General features: G+C 51.1%; 1 protein-coding gene across 2 annotated transcripts in view; it reads right to left on the bottom strand.

Moving 5' to 3' along the window:
- The window catches only part of CNIH3 (cornichon family AMPA receptor auxiliary protein 3), a 118,540-nt gene extending 99,738 nt beyond the window's left edge, over nt 1-18,802 (bottom strand). For both annotated transcript variants that reach the window (XM_029229895.1, XM_029229896.1), the window contains exon 1: nt 18,722-18,802. In XM_029229895.1, coding sequence (XP_029085728.1) covers nt 18,722-18,802 — 81 coding nt within the window. The remainder of the gene's footprint in view (nt 1-18,721) is intronic.
- Nucleotides 18,803-20,580: the final 1,778 nt, after the last annotated feature.

Genomic DNA, 20,580 nt, shown 5'->3' with positions numbered 1-20,580 from the left:
CCCCTAGTGGCAGGGGATGAGCATTACAGCGAATTAGAGAAAAAACTGGGTCTCAAATTGAAGACCCGGCTGTTTGGAACGGTCAGCTGTCTGCGGGATGAAGGACAGTCGTCCCGTTGCAGCAGCCAGGAGAAACTTAACGAAGGACGGATGAGACCAAAGATAAACGGGGAAGGGTTACGTGGATGCTTTTTTCCTCCAGAGAACCGTAGAATTTGTTTCAACAAATGCATGCTGCTGTATGCCGGGCAGCATGTTAGAGCTGAAAGGTCCCTCAGACACCATCTAGTCCAAACCCACTCTCTCCGATATGCCGTAATCTAGCTCCATAGCTACCGACCACCTTGGATGTGAAATTATCCAGTAGAGATACTTACAGTCTCTTCTACACATTCAGTCACCAAGCACATGTTGAGTGCCTGGTACATGCAGGCGCTGGGGTGATGGTTAAAGCAAGGCAGACTCGGCACCGCCTTCATGGAGAATGTCCAGTCTAAGAGGCCCCCAGGGTCACTCAGCCTCTACCCCAGTTCAAACGCCCCACCAGATTCAGCAGGGTTGCACCTGTAGCCGCCTCCCAGCTTTGGAGACACTGGAGTTGCCTCGCCTGGGCTGGATTCTCACCCCAGGTGCCCCGAACATTGGGACCACAGCAAGGAGGCTGCCTGGCCTCCTGCCTCGCCTGGTCCTGCCTCCTGGCCCCACTGTCCTGCCTCAGTCACTCCCATCAAGGTGACGGGGCTGCAGGGGTCAAAGCAGGACCAGTGTGGTTATATTTAACATCTATTGCATCTTCTCCAGTTTCCTTAAGTGTGAATGAGCCTCCACGTAGATGCGGCTGGAACCAATATCCAAAAGGTACTGCAAATAAGATGCTCTGTGGAGACAGCAACCAGCACACCAGAGTGCAATTGCTCATACCGTGTGCATTTTCTCCTGTAGACTGCTATCTCCTTCAGGGCCGGCCATATTTTGTTCCTCCCTTATTCCTGAGGCCCAGGATCCTTGGTAGGTATTTGATAATTGTGGAATGACTATATGCATTTGAGGACAGGAATATAAGAGCTAAAACCAAAACGCACACTCTCCAAACGCCTGCCTAGAGCCACCAGGACCACAGAAGGCCTGCAGATGTATCCAAGCTGCCAGGTCGTAGCTGGCTGACACAGGCAGAAATAGGGACCCTTTGGGGGTCTTGGAGAACGGCTTCATCTTGACTTTTATGTCCAGATGCATTGCCAAGAACTCTCTTAGAAGAGTTTATGACTCACAGCAGCATCCGTTAACAATGTCCCAACTTCTTCTTCTGCCTATCCCCCTATCTTCAACCTCATAGGGTCAGGCTTCCTTTTTTTTTTTTTAGTTTTTATTGGAGTACAGTTGATTTACAATGTTGTGTTAGTTTCAGGTGTACAGCAAAGTGACTCTGTTATACATATACGTAAATCTACTCTTTTTTCTTTTCCCGTATAGGTCATTACAGAGTATTGAGTAGGGGTCAGGCTTTTTATTTCGAGATGGAGGACCCAACCATCTTTGGGTTTTCTTTCATCAGAGCTACTCACATGTACGTGCAGTTCTAGGACTATGAGAAATCAAATACCAATCATTCTCTTTAAAAAAAAAAAACAAAAATCTCTACCTACAGAGCACAGAGGGCTTGAAAGTGTTACTCAAAAGCTACAGCAGAGCAAAGAGGTGGGGTAACACATGGAAAGGAGCCATACTCTGGGATCGGACCGCCTGGGATCACTCCTGGCTTGGCCATGTACTACCTGTGTGACCACGGGCACTTTTTCTGCGCTTCCGTCTACTCCTCTGCAAACTAGAGCTAACAACAGGATCTGCATAAGAGGATGCTGTAAGGATTAAATGAGTCACTACAGTTAGGACAGTGCCTGGCGGACTAAGTATTCAATCAATATTAGCTATCATCGTAGCTAACAGCCTCCCCATCCATGCACAGAATAGCAATCCACGTAAAAGATCATTCTCTAACCAACCTCTACGCCCAAACTGAGTATGACCAGCCCGCCCACCCAAGCCTTAATCCCCAAGGGCAGGAATTAATCTGAACTTTGTGAAAGTTTCCCGGTGATTCACATGCATACTCAAGTTTGAGCATACCTGTAGGGGATACCCTAAATGAAACTACAGCAAGATGCAGGAGGAACGGAACCTATAGCTTTCACCGGTTTTACAAAGACAATTCAGTGTTCCATTCTCATCAATTAACCATCATCATCAAAGGAGACAGAACGGGGGGGAAGAGAGCACACAAGACGGGACGGTTCGCGGTCCTAATCTCAGGTGACGTGCAAGTGATTTAGATGTGACCGCTCCTTCAACTTTCTTGACAAATCAAAAACCACTGCCCCAGGAGTCTCACAAATGACAGCCCATTTAGTTTCCATTAGCTACTGATGCGGAAGGAAAGTGGGGGCCTGGCAGCTTCAGGAATTGTTGGAGGTGGGGAGAGGCCAATATCCCCATCCTATGAGAGAGATGCTAGAACACGACAAAGAGAACGTGACAGAGGAAAAAGGAAGTGTGTTTGTGGCGAGAGGCCCACAGCCTCTGAGAGCTGGCTGTCCTTCGTTTGAGAAACGCACCACTGCTGAGATAGACCCTGGAATCCAGTTCAATCTGCAGGAGCAGAGGCCACGCCTGTGGAAACCGTGCTCTCGGCAATGTTCCACTCGGACGTCATGACGTTGATTAGTCACAGAGCTGGTGGCTCCTGGCTTCCTTCGGGGCCTAAGAAATTGGGGTCCTGGGCTGGGCTGGTGGCTGCAAGGGGAAGCAAAGACTGGAAGGTACCGCAAGGCCCTGCTTCTCCGCACACAGGGTTGGGGGATGGAGAGGCAAGGAAGAGCTCTCTCAGGGTCTCCAGCGTGCCTGGGAAAGGACAGCATCGCTGAATAAAAGCAGGACTTCAGAGAGGCCAGCTCGGGATGGATGGAGGCGGGATTCCCGGCTGGGTCATACATGGTCATGTTGGGCACATCCCCGGGAAATGACTGGTGAGCAGGGAGGCGCATTCCCTGGCAAGGGAACCTTCTGTTTTCCTCCCGAAGGCACTGCAGGCCTGCCCTGCAGGTGGGGCTAAACCGCCTTCCACGCAGCAGGTGCCGCCCTCCAAGTCAGCCTGGGGTGATGCCTGGGTCTGCAGGGGAGGCTGAGCCCGGGCCGCTCCCCTCAGCAGCTCTGTCACCACCACACCTCGCCTCGAAGACTCTAATTGCGGCATCTTCGTATCCCAATTGCACTGAAGATAAGCCTCGGAGGCCCTGGGGGATTGCACTTGCCTGCTCAAGGAAGCAAATATAGCAAATGCAAAGTACAATAATTCAGTGTCATCGTGGTGGAACGTCAACTATTTCAAGGGAAACGTGTCACCTCCAACTCCTCTTCACAATCGAGTGTTCCTTCTTCCTTCACCTTTGGACCCGCCGCTTAGGAAGCGACAAGCAGTGGTCTTCGGCACACCCCTAACAGTCCTGCCCCTTAACGACCACTCACCATCCCTCGAGTGACGGCACACAGGGCATCTCAGCAGATGGTGGCAGAGGTCCTCCCTCATCACCCAAACCTCTTGTCCCTGGGCCCAGTGCCGCCCCCGCTCCACCAATTCATCCTCACTTCCCTTGCCCCTCTGGGCCTTGCCCACTCAGGGCACAGACACTAACGAGCAGAGAAGAGGTGGAAAAGGCAGTGGGGATGCTGAGGGGAAATAAATTATTCAGATCATCACAGGAACCAAAAGACACAAAGGGCCCCGAGAGTCTGAACCACCAGAGCGCACTCGTGGCTTCCCCAGACAGACTTGACACCAACATCCTTTGCAAAGAAAGGACTTTTCTGAGCAGCTCTCATCAACCGCTTTTGCAGGCACCTGTTGTTAAGGGCACCGGGCCGTGAGTGGGGCCTCTCCTAAGAACAGAAAGGGGCTTCAGCTGTCACCATGCCCACGCCCTCACTTTACAGATGGGAAAACCACGGCCCAGAGAGGTGGGCTGAGGCTGTGATGTAGGAAGACCGTTGTCACCAAGCAGAGGTGTTCCGGCCTGCACTCCCACACGACGGAGAGCCAAAGGAAACTGCAGGCCACAAGGCGGGCAGCCGATGTCACTCCTCTTCCGCCCTGTCCCCCTCCTACTCGAGCCAGCTGGGCCTGAAGCTGGGGCGGTGTTGGGGGAGGAGGGGACAAGTGGACCCGACCGAGGTCTGAAGCACAGAAGCATCAGATAAAGGGGCTTCTTGTATTTGAAAGTCCACTTCAAGGCGAGAGTGAAGCAGCGCCGTCAATGTCCCATAGAACAGGGGTCCCCAAGCCCCGGGCCACGGAGTGGTACCAGTCCACGGCCTGTTAGGAACCGGGCCGCACAGCAGGAGGGGAGCGGTGGGCAGGTGAGGGGAGCTTCATTTGCCGCTCCCCATTGCTCCCCAGCACTCGCATTACCGCCTGAGCCACCCCCTTCCCCTACCCGCCCCCCCACCCCCCGTCTGTGGAAAAACTGTCTTCCACGAAACCGGTCCCTGGTGCCAAAATGTTTAGGGACTGCTGCCGTAGAAGACAGAGGTCAAAGATCAATCGTGTTTACTGGGCCTCTGATTACTGACAACCAGGCTCCTTGCTGGGAGGGGAGAACAGTCAGGGGTCCACCTAGTTAGGGGGGGAATGAAAATTCACAGACCAAACAACCAAGAGAACACACTTCCTCATCAAAACAGTAAGGACTGCTCTCTGTTGTGAGATAGAGACACCTCCATGAGGGCGTACGGGAGCCCTGAATCAAAAGAGAAACCAGTGAGTAGGGAGCAAATCATAGGAAACTTCCCGGAGAAGGAAAAAATGGAAATACTGTACGGATAAATAGAAAATAGAACTGCAATAAAAGGATCACACGCTAGAAGTACACATGTGGAACCAAACTGAGAGTAAAGGAATGACCAGGTGATTAACTTTATTTAACGTGGTGTCCTGGAAAGGAATCATTCGCAAATAAGATTCAAAAGAGCCACGGACCGTCGGGGAGATCCCCGGGGTCCAGTGTCCGCCACTTCCTAACGCTGCCTGCATGTCCCAATCACCTGGGAGCTTTCTAAAAATACAGAGTCCCAGCCCCTACCCTTCTGAGAAATAACATCTTGGGGTGACACTAGCCTGGCCACCTCCTTTCACAGAGCAGGAAGGTGAGGCCCAGAGCAGTGGAATGTGGCTGGTGAAGTCTGGAAAGACAAACGGGAGGAGAGTTCTAGAGCCCAGATTCAGAACGCCAGGCCTGACGTGACACAGGGAAGAAGGGTCCACAACAGGCGAAGAGAATCCACCTGACCGTTGGGATGAGCACCCTGGCGGGCAGAGTGCAGAGGTGGGCCGTGGAGCCTCGCAGAGGTTCCACAAAAGGCGGACCCTGCCCAGCCTGGAGGCAGGGGCTGGGCTGAAGCGCCATCACCATCCTGTGTCCCTCCAGCATCTCCCTGTGGCTTTCAACTCTTCGCCTTCAGACACCGCCCGCCGTCTCCCAGGCGGTTCAGCATCACCCGGAGCGACCGTAAAGCTCAGGGAGCGGGGCCACTGCTCGCGGGTCCCGGGGCCAAGGCGCAGGTTAGCCCTGCCTCGTCCACCAGCAGGTTGGCACCTTCTCCCCAGACGTGGCTGCAAAGCATTCTTCCCATCTCACTCCAAAGCGGGGTTTCTATCTTGGAGTCACTATACTAAACCGGAAATGCCACTTGCTTTGTATGTCTTTCTTATTCATCCATTGGCAAAGCATCGAAATCACAAGCGCATCTGACTGTCCTCTGCAAGGCAAGGGTCGCACGTGCTGCTGGCAGGGAGGGGAGCACCTGGGAGGGATTGGGAGTCGGGGTGCCGAGGGTAGGTGTTCACTGGCCAAAGGGATCAACTGAAAATCTAGTGGTGGAGGACACACCACCATAGCGCTGTCCACACCCAGCTGAGAGGGCAGTGGTTACACAGCCACAGTGTGAGCAACAAGCCAGCCGTCGCCTAGCTTATGACCTTGTGTCCTTTAAGGCTGAGTCAGAGGACAGACACCATGACAAAAGGGAGGAACGGTGTGGCTCCACTGACCGTTTACAAAGACCTTCTCAAGGCAAGGGGCTGGGGCGGGGGGCCAGTGCGAAACCTGACCCTGAAGATGTGCGACCAAAACATCTTGCACAAAAGCTGCAGGAAAGAAGGTGACCCCCAAGTCAGGACACCAGGAAGAAGAAAAGACCCACTTGTTTGAAGAGTAAAGACACTGCAACCCAAAGAGAGGTGAACTGACGTTTCACGTGGTTTGGGGATGCGCACCAGGTGCTGCACACGTCCTGAATCAGGACCCTGAATCTGGACTACCCACGTGTCCGGGCCTCACAAATGGAAACCTCTGTCCACGAGGAGAGAAGGCACCTCTCAAAGATAAAGCATTGTAAATAAACGAAAATTTTAAAACAACCCTCAACGCACATCTTCCTCAGAACTATGCAATAAATTAAATATGGGGATTGCCGAAATATTTCATGTCCCTCTTTTCTTCATTCAACCAACATTGTTCTCTTTAGCTCCATCTAGAAAACAACCAAATGTCACAAAATCCGATAGTGAGTTGTCGGGGAAGTATGAAGATTTAGTCTGCACAGCTGTGACGGTCAAGGAGATACATTTTTATTCTTTATTTCAGTAGCTGTAAAACATGACAAGTTGCCTGATGAAACCCCTCTGGACTGGAGGAAGCAACTGGCAGGGGAATTTGGAAACCTAGAGGTTTGCTCTGGGCTTGGCCATGACCTCGCCTCTCTGGGTTCAAGTACCTCATTCCAGACGTGAAGACAGACCAGATGATCTTAGGTCGCCTTACGTGTCGGGATTCCAGGACTATACGATTATATGACTCTGTCTTCTGTCAGCAATGTAAGTCAATAAAAAGAAAACAAATCAGCAAACCGTAAAGCTAACCCATCCAACTCGGCCTCATTTCCAGAAGAAGTAGAGTGCAGGGTGCTGTGGGCCAATGCACAGCAACCCACGCTCCCTAACAGCTGACTGAGCCTGGACCCCAGACGCTTTACTAGCTTGGGTTTTCATTTGTTTTATCGATTTTTTTTTCTTGAAAAAGATATTCCACTTGGTGGGTGTTTTTTTTTTTTTTTTTGCGCTACGCGGGCCTCTCACTGTTGTGGCCTCTCCCGTTGCGGAGCACAGGCTCCGGACGCGCAGGCTCAGCGGCCATGGCTCACGGGCCCAGCCGCTCCGCGGCACGCGGGATCCCCCCGGACCGGGACACGAACCCGCGTCCCCTGCCTCGGCAGGCGGACTCTCAACCACTGCGCCACCAGGGAAGCCCTCCACTTGGTGTTTTGATATAAGAAAGGAAAAACTGAACAACTGAGGGACTACACGGACTAAGAAGCAGCTCCAGCAACCAGTTCTCTGTGCGGTGCTGCCGGCGTTCTCTCTCCAAGGTCAGTGTCTCAGGCCCAGCACTTCGATTGCCTCTCTGTGGCTCAGTGGGACTGACCTCTTGAAAACACCATGCTGGTCCTAGAGTCATTTCTCCCTTGGCTTTAATAATCCTGCCACACCAAACTTCATTTTGGTTCCTTCATGACAACCCTGGAATGACGGAGGAGCTAATTTTAACAGAGGTGCCAGCACACGGCATAGCTCTGAGCCATAACATCACCCCTCCCCTCGGGAGACAACTGATGCTGCCTCAGTTGTCAAAGTGAGCAAAATAACTTACTCTGCACAGTGGCGGAAGTTGCCAACTTTGCTGATTATAAGAGAGTGACTCCTGGTAGGAATGCAGAGGGGTCATATTAAGTGGTTCAGACAGGGCTTGGGAGGGAGCCCCCCTGCCCCGGGCTCTGTATGAAGCAGGGAATGGAAATTGAGCAGATCTGCTCAGCACAGTCTAGATGAGGGGCAGTGGGGGACTTTCTCAGAAAGAGGAGGGAATTTGAGGGTACGGGTTTGCTTTTCCAAGAGGAAAAGGAAGAGCTAGGTTTCACTTTACCATGTACGCTCTAGAATTTGGGGCTAAATAGCCTGGAGGACACCAAACTGGCAAGACACCATTTTTTCTTATTCTTGATTCACACAACTGCTGTTCCACCTTCTAGGTTAGCATGCACTTTGCTAAATTCCTGCAAAGCTGTCATCCAGTGGCCTCTGTAAAAGCTGCAGGCTCCATCACCTTGCCTCCATGGAATGTTTCAAGGATGAGAAGATGGAGACTTTACAAAGGGCAGTGGGCAGTCGTCACTCAAGTGGGGGAAACACACTCAGGACCAGGAGTCCAGTAAGTCCATCCTCCTGGCCAGAGCACAGCTGTTCCTCATCAAGCTGAGAATGAAGATAAATAAGATCGTTTCCGGCACTCCCTTGGGAAAACACATCACAGGGCCTGTGGTAACAAGTTAACCTTCGCTTTAGAGAAAATTTTGCTTTCTCCGATTACAGGGGAGGTGACAGTTAAACTGAAGAGCTCAAGTAATGAACATCTGTCATTCTTTTGGTCACTCAACATCCATGCTCCCTTCCTACACCGGTCTGATTTCCTCTGGAGAATTACCTCTCTCCTTTTGAGCACAGTCCTGGTGGGAGGGTAAACCCAGGGGCCTGTCTTTCCACCGGGGAGGCCTGGAGATCCTTGTCTTACTTCTACCCACCACTCGGTACAACCCACAGGGGCCACTGACCCAGGCTCAGCCCGTAAGACTCTCCATCCTTAGAAGGAGAATGAGGGACAGAAGACAGAGTGGGCAGCAATCAAAATCAAGGTTATCCTGTTGCTGCAAGTCTTGTTTCCCAGGCTTTCCATCCTTCTAGGAGCACTCCAATTCTATTTCCATAATTCCTTCTTTGATTAAGGTGGCCTGCACTGATTTCTAAGAACCTTAATCAGTACATTCCCTACACAGAAATCTGACACCGAATGCCCAGGGAGGCCATTGGAAAAGAAAAGCTATGACAAGAGAAAAGGAAGAGAAATACAAGATGCACGTAGCAAGCACTGGATGAGATGCATATAGCAGGCAATGCAAGAACCACAGAATTCTGGAGCTGGACAGGAGCTTAGGGACCACTTTGCTCAGCACCTTCATTTTACACACACGAAAACAAAAGGCCCAGGGAGATGCAGGGACTTGCCTAAAGCCCAGAGCAGCTTGCTGAGAGCCACTGCAGCAGCAGCTCATCGGCCTCATTAGCTGTCAGCCCCTTTCTAGGGCAGGCCTTTTGCTTCTAAAACTGCCAACCAATGAGAGAAAAGGATGTCAAGCCCAAACACATTTTTCTCCAGTCATTTTTCTCCAGTCAGCACATATGCTTGGTTGGTCTCAGCTCAATTTCCTCATCACTCTCCAGAACCTCCAAGCAAAATTATCGCGGGATAAGTCACAGTCCGGTAATGACGAAGTGGCTTTACGCTCTCAGCATCTGGTCCCTGCTCCTAACTCCAGACAGTGACTCCACGTGCTCTAAGAGGCCGGCTTTCCCCACGCACTGCCCCTCACACACTCCAGTTCAGTGACTGTTACTAATCACCTCCCCCTCCATCCTCCAAAGTGGCCAACGTAAGCTTGATGCCACCGCAATTCAGAACGCCTCTCAAGAATCTCCAAGCCCCCCACAATGGCCCGCTTAGGATATAGGACAATGAGGATAAAAGTTCTATGAAGATTTCAGGCAGGCCCATGGGATTCACTGGGCCTGTACCATCTCCCAGTGAACGGAGAAAGGAAGATGGGAAGCAGCATCTGTATATCTCTTGAATGTAAAATTTAGAGACCGTTGGCACAAACTTGTTCTCTTTGGCCCTGGTCTGCCTACAGCTGCTGTGAAGCCTCCACAGCTGGCAGTATGCCTGGGTGGACACAGACCGGACACGTAGCTCCACCTCCACACACACACGACCGGACTGGACCCCTCTCCCCTGACACACCCGAGGGTGGGTTACCTCAGGCCGACAGACAAGAGCAGTGCCATGTGTTCCAAACCCATCTTCCCCGCACTGGAGTCCCCCATATCTCAGCCTGACACCTCCCAATTTCCATTTCTTCATTTTTGCATTCAGGGGGACTAGAATCTTTTGGCTATTTCCATACCCACAGCCCTTGAATGCAGTTGTTGCTAATTCCTTTCTCAATAAGGTTCACAGAACACATTTAAATATTTTTTTATCCAAGATACAAATGTCTCTATTATATAGGGGACCATCTGGGCTGCTATCGCTAGCTGGCTATGTTGCTATCAACTCTTTTTTTAGGGTTCATGAATCAGTTGCCAATAAGGAAAAAAAAAAAAAAGGAAGTCAGCTCCAAGACTCTGCTCTCCTCCCCTGCATTTTTCCTCAGCAGGAGAGCTTTATTCCATCATCAAAATGGACCATGTGAACACAAAAACAGAAAAGATACCTAAAACTAATGTTCTGGAAATATCAGCCCACAGTTCTAGATGCCTTGGGGGAGGGAGGTGGTGTCAGCTAACTTCCCAGCGCTCAGGCCCTCCAGCTGGGCTAAGTAATATTGTGTGGCCTCCGGCAGAGCTAACGTATATGCAGAGGAAAAGGAAGAAAAGGAAGCAGTAGAAAAAGGGGAAAAGGAAGGAAGGAAAGAGAGCCGTCAAGGCCTGGGATCCCTAATGCCAGGGACTCACCAACAACCACAGATAGATGCCAGCCAGCCTGGAGCACCTGCCGGGCAGCCCCGGAGCGGAACTCTGGGTGCAGGCCGCTGGCCAGGGAAGGAAACAATACAAATGGGAAGCCAAAACCGGAAAAGAACGTGAATGGGAAAGCTAAGGAACGGAGAGAGGGGGATGAACCTTGGATTCACAGTGGCCTGGCCTGCAGTTTCTTCCTCGCTAGAAAGGAAAGGCATCCAGAGAAAAGTGATCAGTGTGTCATTCAGCTGGAAACATGTCCTGAGTACAGACCTACAGCTTTTACAGACACTGCAAAGGACAAGAGGCCATGGCTCCATCTGGCCAGACGGCATCACAGAAATACGACCTCAGCTCACCAGAAGTCCCAGGTGTTGGTTGTACTCAAGGGCAGACTATGCAGACACAGGTGGGGGCCCTTGGCCCCGAGCCTCTGGGTGGTGAGAAGCAGACACTGGTTGGGTACGTGTGCATAGTTAACTGCTCCCACTAAGGCATTCAACCCCAACCATGTGGACTGCAAATGGACACACAGGGATGCCCCACCTCCTACACCCACCCTGACCCCAGAGAGACAGAGGAAAGCTAATTCCATCCTCCCAAAATTTATGGCCAGGAAAGTGTGGGATTTGCATTGCTGGGGAGTATTTTTCGTTGTGGTGTTAATTGTGTGCACGTGTGTGTGAATGACATTTTTACAAATCTGGTTTGTCTTTTAAAACCACTTTTGTGACCCAAGGCAGATTAAAGAGACTACGAAATGAAGCCATCCTCCAAACTGTCTCCCTGTGAGCTGAAACCTGCTTCACTTCCAAGCCCCAGCAGTCCCTAGCTTAGGAGCAGAAATGAACTTGAGTCTTTTTTTTTTTTTTTTCTTTTTTTTTTTCAGTATGCGGGCCTCTCACTGTTGTGGCCTCTCCCGTTGGGGAGCACAGGCTCTGGACGCGCAGACCCAGCGGCCATGGCTCACGGGCCCAGCCGCTCCGCGGCACGTGGGGTCTTCCCGGACCAGGGCACAAACCCGTGTCCCCTGCATCGGCAGGCAGACTCTCAACCACTGCGCCACCAGGGAAGCCCGAACTTGAGTCTTTTACTCCTCTGTGGCCCAGGTAAGGTTGCCTGTCCCCCTCCCTGGCAGCCACCAAATGAAGTGCTGGGCCTTTGGGCCTCCCACTGATTCAAGAGCTGAAATGCAATGGTTTAAATGAACAACAACGAATTTTTGCACAAGAGCCCTTCGTTCTCAATGTCAGGTACATTTCTCAGTTCTCACATACCCAAAACATTCGCAGGCCTAAAATCTTGGAAAACACTTTTAGCTCTTCCTGATGAAATCCCTTGGAAGAAATGACTGTGGTCAAGGGATGACGGCAAACCGCAAGATTTGTCTCCGGTAAAATCTGTTTAAGGAGCATTTATAACTTCTGACAGCTAGGACCCAATGCTAAGACTTGAAGAAAGATTCTGTAACTATTTTATTCACCTAAAAGACCTGAGGATTCCAGAGTGATGTAGCCAAACAGACCAGATATTTAAGCAAGCAAATAAACATGGGATGTTTGGGACCCTACTGTTGGTCCATCCTAGAGGAACACAGAGAGAAGCAACGCACAGGGGCCAGAGGGTCAACAAAGGGCAGGGCTGGTGCAGCAAAGACCAGAGACCGAAGAGAGTTCCTGCTTGTAAAATCAGAGGAGCCGCCAAAAACTAAACACAGAATTACGATTTGATCCTGCATTTCCGCTTGTGGGCATAGACACCAAAAACATGAAAAACAGGGTATCACAGAGATATTTTGCACACCCACGTTCACAGCGGCACTATTCACAAAAACAGCCAAAAGGTGGAACCAACAGATGAATGGATAAACCAAATGTGGTACATACATACAACAGAATATTTTCAACCTTAAAAGGTATGAATTGCTGTCACATGCTACAACATGGATGAACAATCAGGACGTTATGCTAAGTAAAATAAGCCAGACATAAAGGACAAATACTGTATAAATCCACTTATATAAGGTACATAGAGTAGTCAAATTCCTAAAGACGGAAGGTAGAAAGGTGGTTGCCAGGGGCTGAGGGGAAGGGGGAATGAGGAGTTATTGTTTAATGGATATGGAGTTTTAGTCTGGGATGATGAGAAAGTTCTGGAGAGGGATGGTAGTGATGGCTGCACGACCATGTGAATGTACTTAATGCCACTGACCCGTACGCTTAAAACTGAGTTAAAATGGTCAATCTGATGTTATGTCTACTTTACCCAATTAAAAAAAATTTTTTTAAATCAATTTGAAAAACTAGAGGAGCCAGAGACAGCCCAAAGTAGAAACTGCGGGGCTAGGTGAAATCACTTTCTCTCTCAGGTAACCAGGGCAACACAGAGAAGGTTGAGCAAAAGGTAGCAACAGGATAGAACTAGAGAAAACAGACTGCTTGACCAGGTAGGCTGAGTCTCAACCTGGGCTAGAGTAATTAACTGATGGAGACTGGACGGGAACACCCAGTCCAATTCAACACACGCTGAATTAGCGTCTGCACAACCTCTGTCTCTCCAGGCCTGTATGTGACTGAGGCCCTTACAAACCCTTTAGCTAGAGCAATGGACTTGTTCATTTATGACAATGGCCTCGGAGCCAGGTGGTGATGAAGGTTCTGTTCTCAGCGCCCCGTCACAGACAGGAGTGCCGGGGCCTGTGGTGGTGGCCAGCCCCGGAGGGCGAAGCCATTGTCTCTGACAGTGGCACCCGGCCCTGACCCTGGCCGCTGCGTCCCGGAGGCTGTACTGCACTGACTCTCCCTTCCGAGTCGAGTCTCGGAGCAGATGGTAGGAGCAGCTGCCAGTGCACCCAGCACCCACAGCACGCAGCCGGACAGCCGCCCAGCCGGGCCAGTTCCCAGGCACTGCTCCCACAGCCAGCCACCACAGCCCAGAGCCACAGGCTCCCTCGTTTCTTTGAAGGGTGAGTTCTGGGTTCCCAAGCCAAACAAGGCTACCAAAGATGGGACGTTCACTCCTCCTTTCACGGCCGGTCTGAGAACCACCAGCCACGCGCTCCCCACGTGGTCACTGTGTCCACCTAAGTTCTGCAAATGCATAACGTGGACAGGTAAGGGCCCTGCCCTCCATCTGCTTCTCCTGCACGTAGACAGCCCAGGCACACACATGTGAAAGTGTGTCCTCATGCAAGGTCATATGTGCACAAGAGCAAGAGAGCCATGTGAGCTGTCTCGGGAGTCTGTGGGAGGCTGGAGTGAGCAGAGTTGACGATGGTGAGATGTGAGCGAGACAGTGAAAAAACTGTGCAGAATTTAGATCCAAGAGGGTAGAAGTCTTTCCTTTTGCAAAGAGGAATAAAATGCACATTTCCAGGAGGCAATAGTATCTACCTATGGAGTTGGGGCTGTGAGACGGCAAGAGTGGGAGACTGGCGGCAGGGGTAGGTAGACACCACTCCATGACAGGGCCCCCCCCCCCAACACCAAACTGATGTGGACATCGTCCCATAAGATATCCTGAGATCCCACCCTTAGTCTGCAGTCCCTGTGCCCTGTAGCAGGGATTGTCCCAACCAAGTCGTTGAATGCCTCCGACGCTTCGCACAGAAATGTTGGTGGCTCTATGAGAGTCTAAAAGCTTAATCTTGGTTTAGCTATCTCTTTTAGTGTTTTATATTTTGGCTGTATTTTAGCATATGTAAGAATGTCTCCTGTTTGCCTCTCTTTCTATGCCAAATTAAGAATATTGCCAGCCTCATCATTAAGTTGTATGAGGATTTACCGAGCCCCTTCTACATGGCAGGCACAGTTCCAGCCTCCGGAGAAACCATGGTGAGCAGAAAGGGTCCCTGCTCTCGTGGAGCAGCCTCCTGTGCTAGCTATGAGGCAGTGGAGAACGAGGTGGAGGCACCAGAGAGGAGGGGAATCGGGGAGGCAGGAGGTGCAAACATCACATGTCAAAGTGAGATACCGGCGGGGGTGGGGGGTACGGGGATGCCTCAGACAGAACACAAAGTGGAGACCAGATAAGACATGGCTAAGAGCTCAGCATCATATGAATAGGCCAAAGTAGGGTCCTCAAGGGCCAGGCTATCGTCAACCCCAGGCATCCTATCATTTATGTAAACCCATTTTTTGTTTCCAGATGGATAATCTGAGAAACTGAGAGGTTTACTCAGTTCCCTATGACTGAATCTCTGACAGGCTAGAACTGGCTGAAAGGATCAACCATAAAGACATTTCACGTAGCAAAACTGTCCCTCAGTACGTACTACTTGTCATCGTCTGTCAGGGCCCCGTTAAAACTCTCCAGTAGCAAACGCTGCTGGGAATCCAATGAAATATTATTGGGAATTAATTTTATTTGTATGTTGTCAAAACTCAGAGTTTTAAAAAGTGACTCTAGATATTAAAAAAAAATTTCTTTTAACCTGAAATAACTGGTATGAATCTTTGATCTTTCCAAAGAATGGTTTCATCTGTCTTTATATAAAAGAGACAGTCTGCAAACAGGCTCAACCAAGCTGGAGCTGAGAGGGCTCTTACTAATAAACACTGTTCATTTTATATTGGCTGGAAGCAGACATCACTTCACATCTGAAACCCTTTAGAACACTTTTTTTTTCTTCTAAACATCCAGTATGCAATGTTTTAAGATACACGTATACACCATATTTGGAAAAAGAGACACCCAAATCTCTTCTGGATGGCAAGATTAGTAGTGATTTTGTTCCTTTATTATGTCCCTGTACTTTCAAAATTTGGGGCAATGAACCTGTAGAATTTTATAAGCGGAAAAATGATTTTTAAAAAAATGAAATAGAATTTCCTCTTTTTAAAAAGGATACATAGTATGTTTGGTGTCATCTTCTTCTTGTTTCAACTCCAATCAGAAATTCCAACTCCAAATATTTCATTTATACAGAGAAAGGTAATCCTTTGGATAGAAACATTATTCAGTATTATCAAAGTTAAACAATCCAAAGGCAGTGACTAGGGTTAAAAAAAAGGACACGGGCATAAGAGTCTCAGACTCAGCTAAAATCTCAGATCTAATACATCCCAGCTGTGCAACCTTGGGCAAGTTTCATAACCTCTCTGATACAGTTTCTTCATCTGTAAAATGTCAGTTGTGAGGATGAAAAGGCTGCCTGGGCAGTAAGGGGCCATGTGCCTGATGGTATGAAAAGCCACACACACACACAACAAAAAACCAAAACCCTCGGTTTTATTCTGCATCTTCCAAATGTGACAAATGTACTCAAAGACAGTGGCTCATATAAAATAAATTGGTAATTTGAAATCTTCTCATTTGAAAACAAATGCAGATAAATTTTCAAAGTAAAAACCAAGACTGGAAAGAAATGTTGTGCTACAGCCAGCCACATCCATCCTTGTTTCCAGACCTCCAGTGGGAAGAAGAGGCAGGTCAACAGTTGGAGGTACATCTGAGGGGTCCTCTGTAAATGCCTAAGACTGGCCTACTACAGACACTCAATAAATAGTAACTACTCTTACTATCCCTAAGTAGGTGTGTACCATTAAATAAGAAAAAGTGCTAACCTCTTATCTTACAACCCAGACATGGCAGTGGGGTGGGTCTTTTAACTGCTATATGCTGTTAAGTGCCCAATTCACTATTCGGGACGTCAATATAGCGTAAGCGATCGATATGGTTCGTCAGATGGAGAAATATACAAGGAATACAAGCTGAAAAGAAAGCAAACACAGAGTCTAACACAGACCAACATAAATTTTGGTTGAAATAATTACCCACCTATAACCAACACCCACACATACAATGCGTACACAGATTGTGTCGACGTGTCTCAGATTTCCCCTTTCAATGTTCAGCAACCAAAGCAACGCAGTAGGGCTTTGAGATGTTTGATTTGGACACAGGGAGAAGGAAAAGACTAGGAAAGGAAAAGGGGCTGAGACTTAGGAGTTGTTACCGCAATTTGAATTCAAAGAGCACGAATTCTTTTCATCATTAGAAACTGGAATCTTGCCAGGTCAGGGATGAGGTCAGGACCTGACCCAGACTTGGAATCTGACTGCGTTCAGCTACCCCTAGACAAGGGGGTGAGTGTTGGAAACCTGAAGAGTAGAGGCCAACAATGGGATCACAGCAATGCCTGATTTTGAGTCAAATGTCTGTTAGTCAACCAGGTGCACAAACCACCTATTTAATTAACCTGCTCTTGAATTACTTATTGTCTTCCCGAGTGAGAGAAAATTATTCTTTCTGGTTACCTGCTTGGCTTCAAGGGCTAATTCAGAGAACTCCAAGCCTGACAGTTTGATGGAGCTCCCTGGTACCTGCCACTCTCTGGCCAAGGCAAAAACATAAAGAAACAGCAAATAAAGTATTTCTGAAGAAGAGAGGTAGTTAGCCTTCTACATTGCAAACACCTCACCAAATCCAAAGAAGCACAGAAAGCTCCTTTCAAACACATTAGTAGAGGTCCACTGCACTGTTTGGGCATGATCTGTTCTGCACCCCTTGCTCATTCTAAGTTAGGTAAAGGTTTGTTTTCCCTTAACAACTGCCAACAACTTCAAGGCTCAGTTCTCCACGGCAGATTAGACCCACCTTCCCGTGCAGAGGAAGAGATGGTGCAAAATCCCATCACTTCTCACTCGCAGTATTTTTGATCAGTCCCAATATTCCCATGTCTGAATTCCTTCTCTCTCACCCCCAGATTCCTAAGGCAACTGATTCACAGACTTACACCATCTTAGACACCAGGGGAGGCTTGGAGATCATCCAGGTCAACTTTCTCACTTTTGAGATGTCTTCCCTAAGCGTCTTCCCTAAGGTGACATAATTAGAAGTCTTCCTCCTCCCAGGGTTCCCCCTCCTCCCTGCCAGAGAGCCTTGTCCAGGAATTCATCTTGGGATCCCTCCCTGCCGCCTGACTTGCTGGGCAGGAAGATGCACTAAGGTGCTTCTCCTTCTAAAACGTGTGACCTTAACCATTCTTCCCACCAAATTTCTGAGGGTGAAGCCAGGGACCTTAAACAACCTCAGAGGACCAAGTTCTGGGAGTTCAACTGACTTGGCCAATGTTGTGCTGTCTTTATGAGAGAATCAGCATTCCTCACTCCTCTCTCCCTCTCTTCAGAAGCACTCTGTCCACTATTCCCACACCACCCCTGCAGAACCAGGACTCACCAAGACTGCCCTCAACCTGGTGTAGCCCCAGGAAGGGCAGCACGCAAGTCTGTGCCCGCTGGAGATGCTGCGCACCTGGCCAAGCGGAGATGTGCCACCTGCAAAGTCTTTCGGGACTTGGTTGTCTCGGACCCCAGGAAGGCAAAGGAGGAAACTCGCCCTCCTCCGCCTCTCTCTACGTGACCACCCTGCACAGCCTCATTCACGCCCGTCTTTCCCCAGTCTCCCTTGCCTTCTCCTGGCTTTTCTCTCGTCCTCACCGCCCGCTGCCTTCCTTGCCGAACCGCATCACCTGGTTCCCGTCCACTCCGCTCCCCGGGTCTGGCCTCTCCCTACTTCCTCTTACAAGGCGCTCCCGTCGTGTTTCCACTTTGTCTCCAATTATGTCTAAATGCAACCACCACAGATGCTGACATTTTAAATGTTTAGTTGTTATAGTTACTTGACTAATTGCCGGGCCGACAGTGGCACTTCTCCTTCGCCTCCCGCGGGCAGCAGAGGAGGCGGCCGGGGAAGTAAGGGGGTAGATGGGGCTGTAGACGCTAGTCCCCGGGGTCTGGGACACAAGGCCAGGCCCTGGCAAGGGTGCTCTGCCCCGGAAACCGGCGGTCCCTCCGCCTACAGCCAGTAGCCAGGGCACCGAAGGCGCGCCCGGCCTCAGGATTGCCGCGAACCGTCTCCCGCCCTGGGACAACGGAGCGGCAGAGAGTCTAACCTCGGGTGCGCCGCAGCCGGCCTCCCATCCGTCCACACTCGCAATGTGGATAAAGTGAGGTGGCATCTTCGGGAACCTGAGGAAGGAGGTCGCCAGGGGCGCGTTTGGGGGCGAAAGGAAAGAGTTAGAAGCCGCTGCCGGTTACTCACGTGCCAGATGGCGAAAAAGATGAGCGCAGCGCACAGCACCAGCGACAGCATGTAGCAGAAAGCAGCGAAAGTGAAGGCCATGGCCGGCCAGGGGCCGCCCGCACTCCAACCCCACCACACACAAAGCAGCGCCTAGGAAGCCGTTGTCCCCCTCAAGGACCGCACTCCCTCAAAAGGGGGGCAAAAAAGGTACGCCAAGCGGAAAGCGCCTTGAGGGTCCGCGAACGGGGCCAGGATTCCCGCAGGCTCTGGCGACCCAGGACTCCTGCTTGTTTGCGAAAATAAGTGCGTCGGGCGTCGTTGGCGGGAACTGTCCTCACATCGAGGAAGAAACCAAATCAGTAGAGAGCTCCTGCAGATTAGCGTCAACCGGCGAGCTTCTCGAGACAACACGGCGAGGGCTGCGAGCACTCCACGGAGAACCGCGTGAACAGCTCCCGTGGCCCCGGAATCCCAGGGAAGAGCCCCCTGCCTTCCGCGCCTAAGCCACACTGGAGAGCCGACAGCGCCGCTCGGGACTCTCCCGCGCCAGCCAGGAGCCAACCGAGAGCGTCCAGCGAGGTGCCCGGGCAGACCCCGAGCTGCTCCCAAGTCCCTGGAGAACAGGTCTTCAGGTAGCCGGGAAGGGCCAGGTCCCCTTGGTCCTGCGCCCCGGACGCGGATTCCACGGCTGCCCTGCGCTCTTGGGCGCGCCCGGCCCCGGCCCCTGCTGCGGCCCCCGCTGCGGCCCCCGGCCCACCGGCCTCGGTAATACAAGTTCCCCGGAAACGAGGGGTTGGACCGGGCCGGGCACGGGCTCCAGCCCAGCGGGCCTGCTCCCGCCCGGGCAGCTGGAGTGGATCTCAGGCCAAGAGCTGCTCGCCGCGGAAGCTCGCTCCACCTGCTGCTGCCGCCGCCTGTGCCACTGCGAGAAGTGAAGACGCGCAGCCGGGGATCCCCTCCCTCTCGGCTCCGGCTCCGCCGAGCACGCCCTCCCCGGCGGGCGGAGACTGAGGCGGCCGAGGCTGGGGAAAGGCGGGCGGCCAAGCGCAGGCAGGATCCCGGTCGCCGCCGCCGCTGCGGTTGCGCCAGCGGGCCTCTCCGAGGAAACTTGAAGCCAGCGGCGTAGGCGGGGCAGGACGGCCGCGCCGAGGTGGGGCTGGGTGGGGAGGAGCAGGGACTCTTTAAACACGTGCGTCTGGAGGAGGCGGGAAGCTGCGGAAGGGTATGTGTGTACCTAGTACCCAAAGGCTGCAGGAGCCGCTCCGTATCTCACCACTTGCTCGGCAGTGGGAAATGTGGCGCCGAGGCAGTTGGAAGCGTGTTGGTTGGGCACACAGGACAAGCTCTTGGAACCCAGGGTTGTTCGGGTGGGTTTTCCCGAGCTGTGGATTTAATACTCCGGGCTGCGTTTGCAGCGCATCCCTGAAAAATTCTGCATGAGCGTCTTTCACTCGCCGCCTCCACCCTCACCCGCCGTCTGACCTTGGGAATGAGGAAACTAGACTTTGAGGACTATTGTGGGCCGGAAAGGCAGCAGCAGTGACTCTGTGTGTATTGGTGTTGGTCTAAAGTGTCAAAAGCATGTGCTTTTGCCGTCAGACTCCGTTCTAAGAGCAACTTTCTAAACCTCTTTAAATCTCGGTTTCCTTATCTGCATAAGGGTCAACATGTAATTGCCTCTAGGTCTACATTGCACCGCCAAGCGCAAAATGAAAGTGTGGGGCTTCTTGTTTAAATGTATTGATATATGAAGGATTTCAAGATAGCAACCGGCAGAGTTTTAAACCAGGGGTGAGGCCCTTCTGAGTACAGGACTTCCCCCGCCCCACGCCCCGCAACTGTAGAGGTTGCATACCTGTGATTTCAGCCCTGCTCTG

The sequence above is a fragment of the Monodon monoceros genome, unplaced genomic scaffold, assembly GCF_005190385.1.
Source record: "Monodon monoceros isolate NGI ecotype Baffin Bay Population unplaced genomic scaffold, NGI_Narwhal_1 Super_Scaffold_18, whole genome shotgun sequence".
Classification (NCBI taxonomy): Eukaryota; Metazoa; Chordata; class Mammalia; order Artiodactyla; family Monodontidae; genus Monodon; species Monodon monoceros.
Note: the sequence above shows the minus strand (reverse complement) of the source record. Positions and strands in the feature narration are given on the sequence as shown.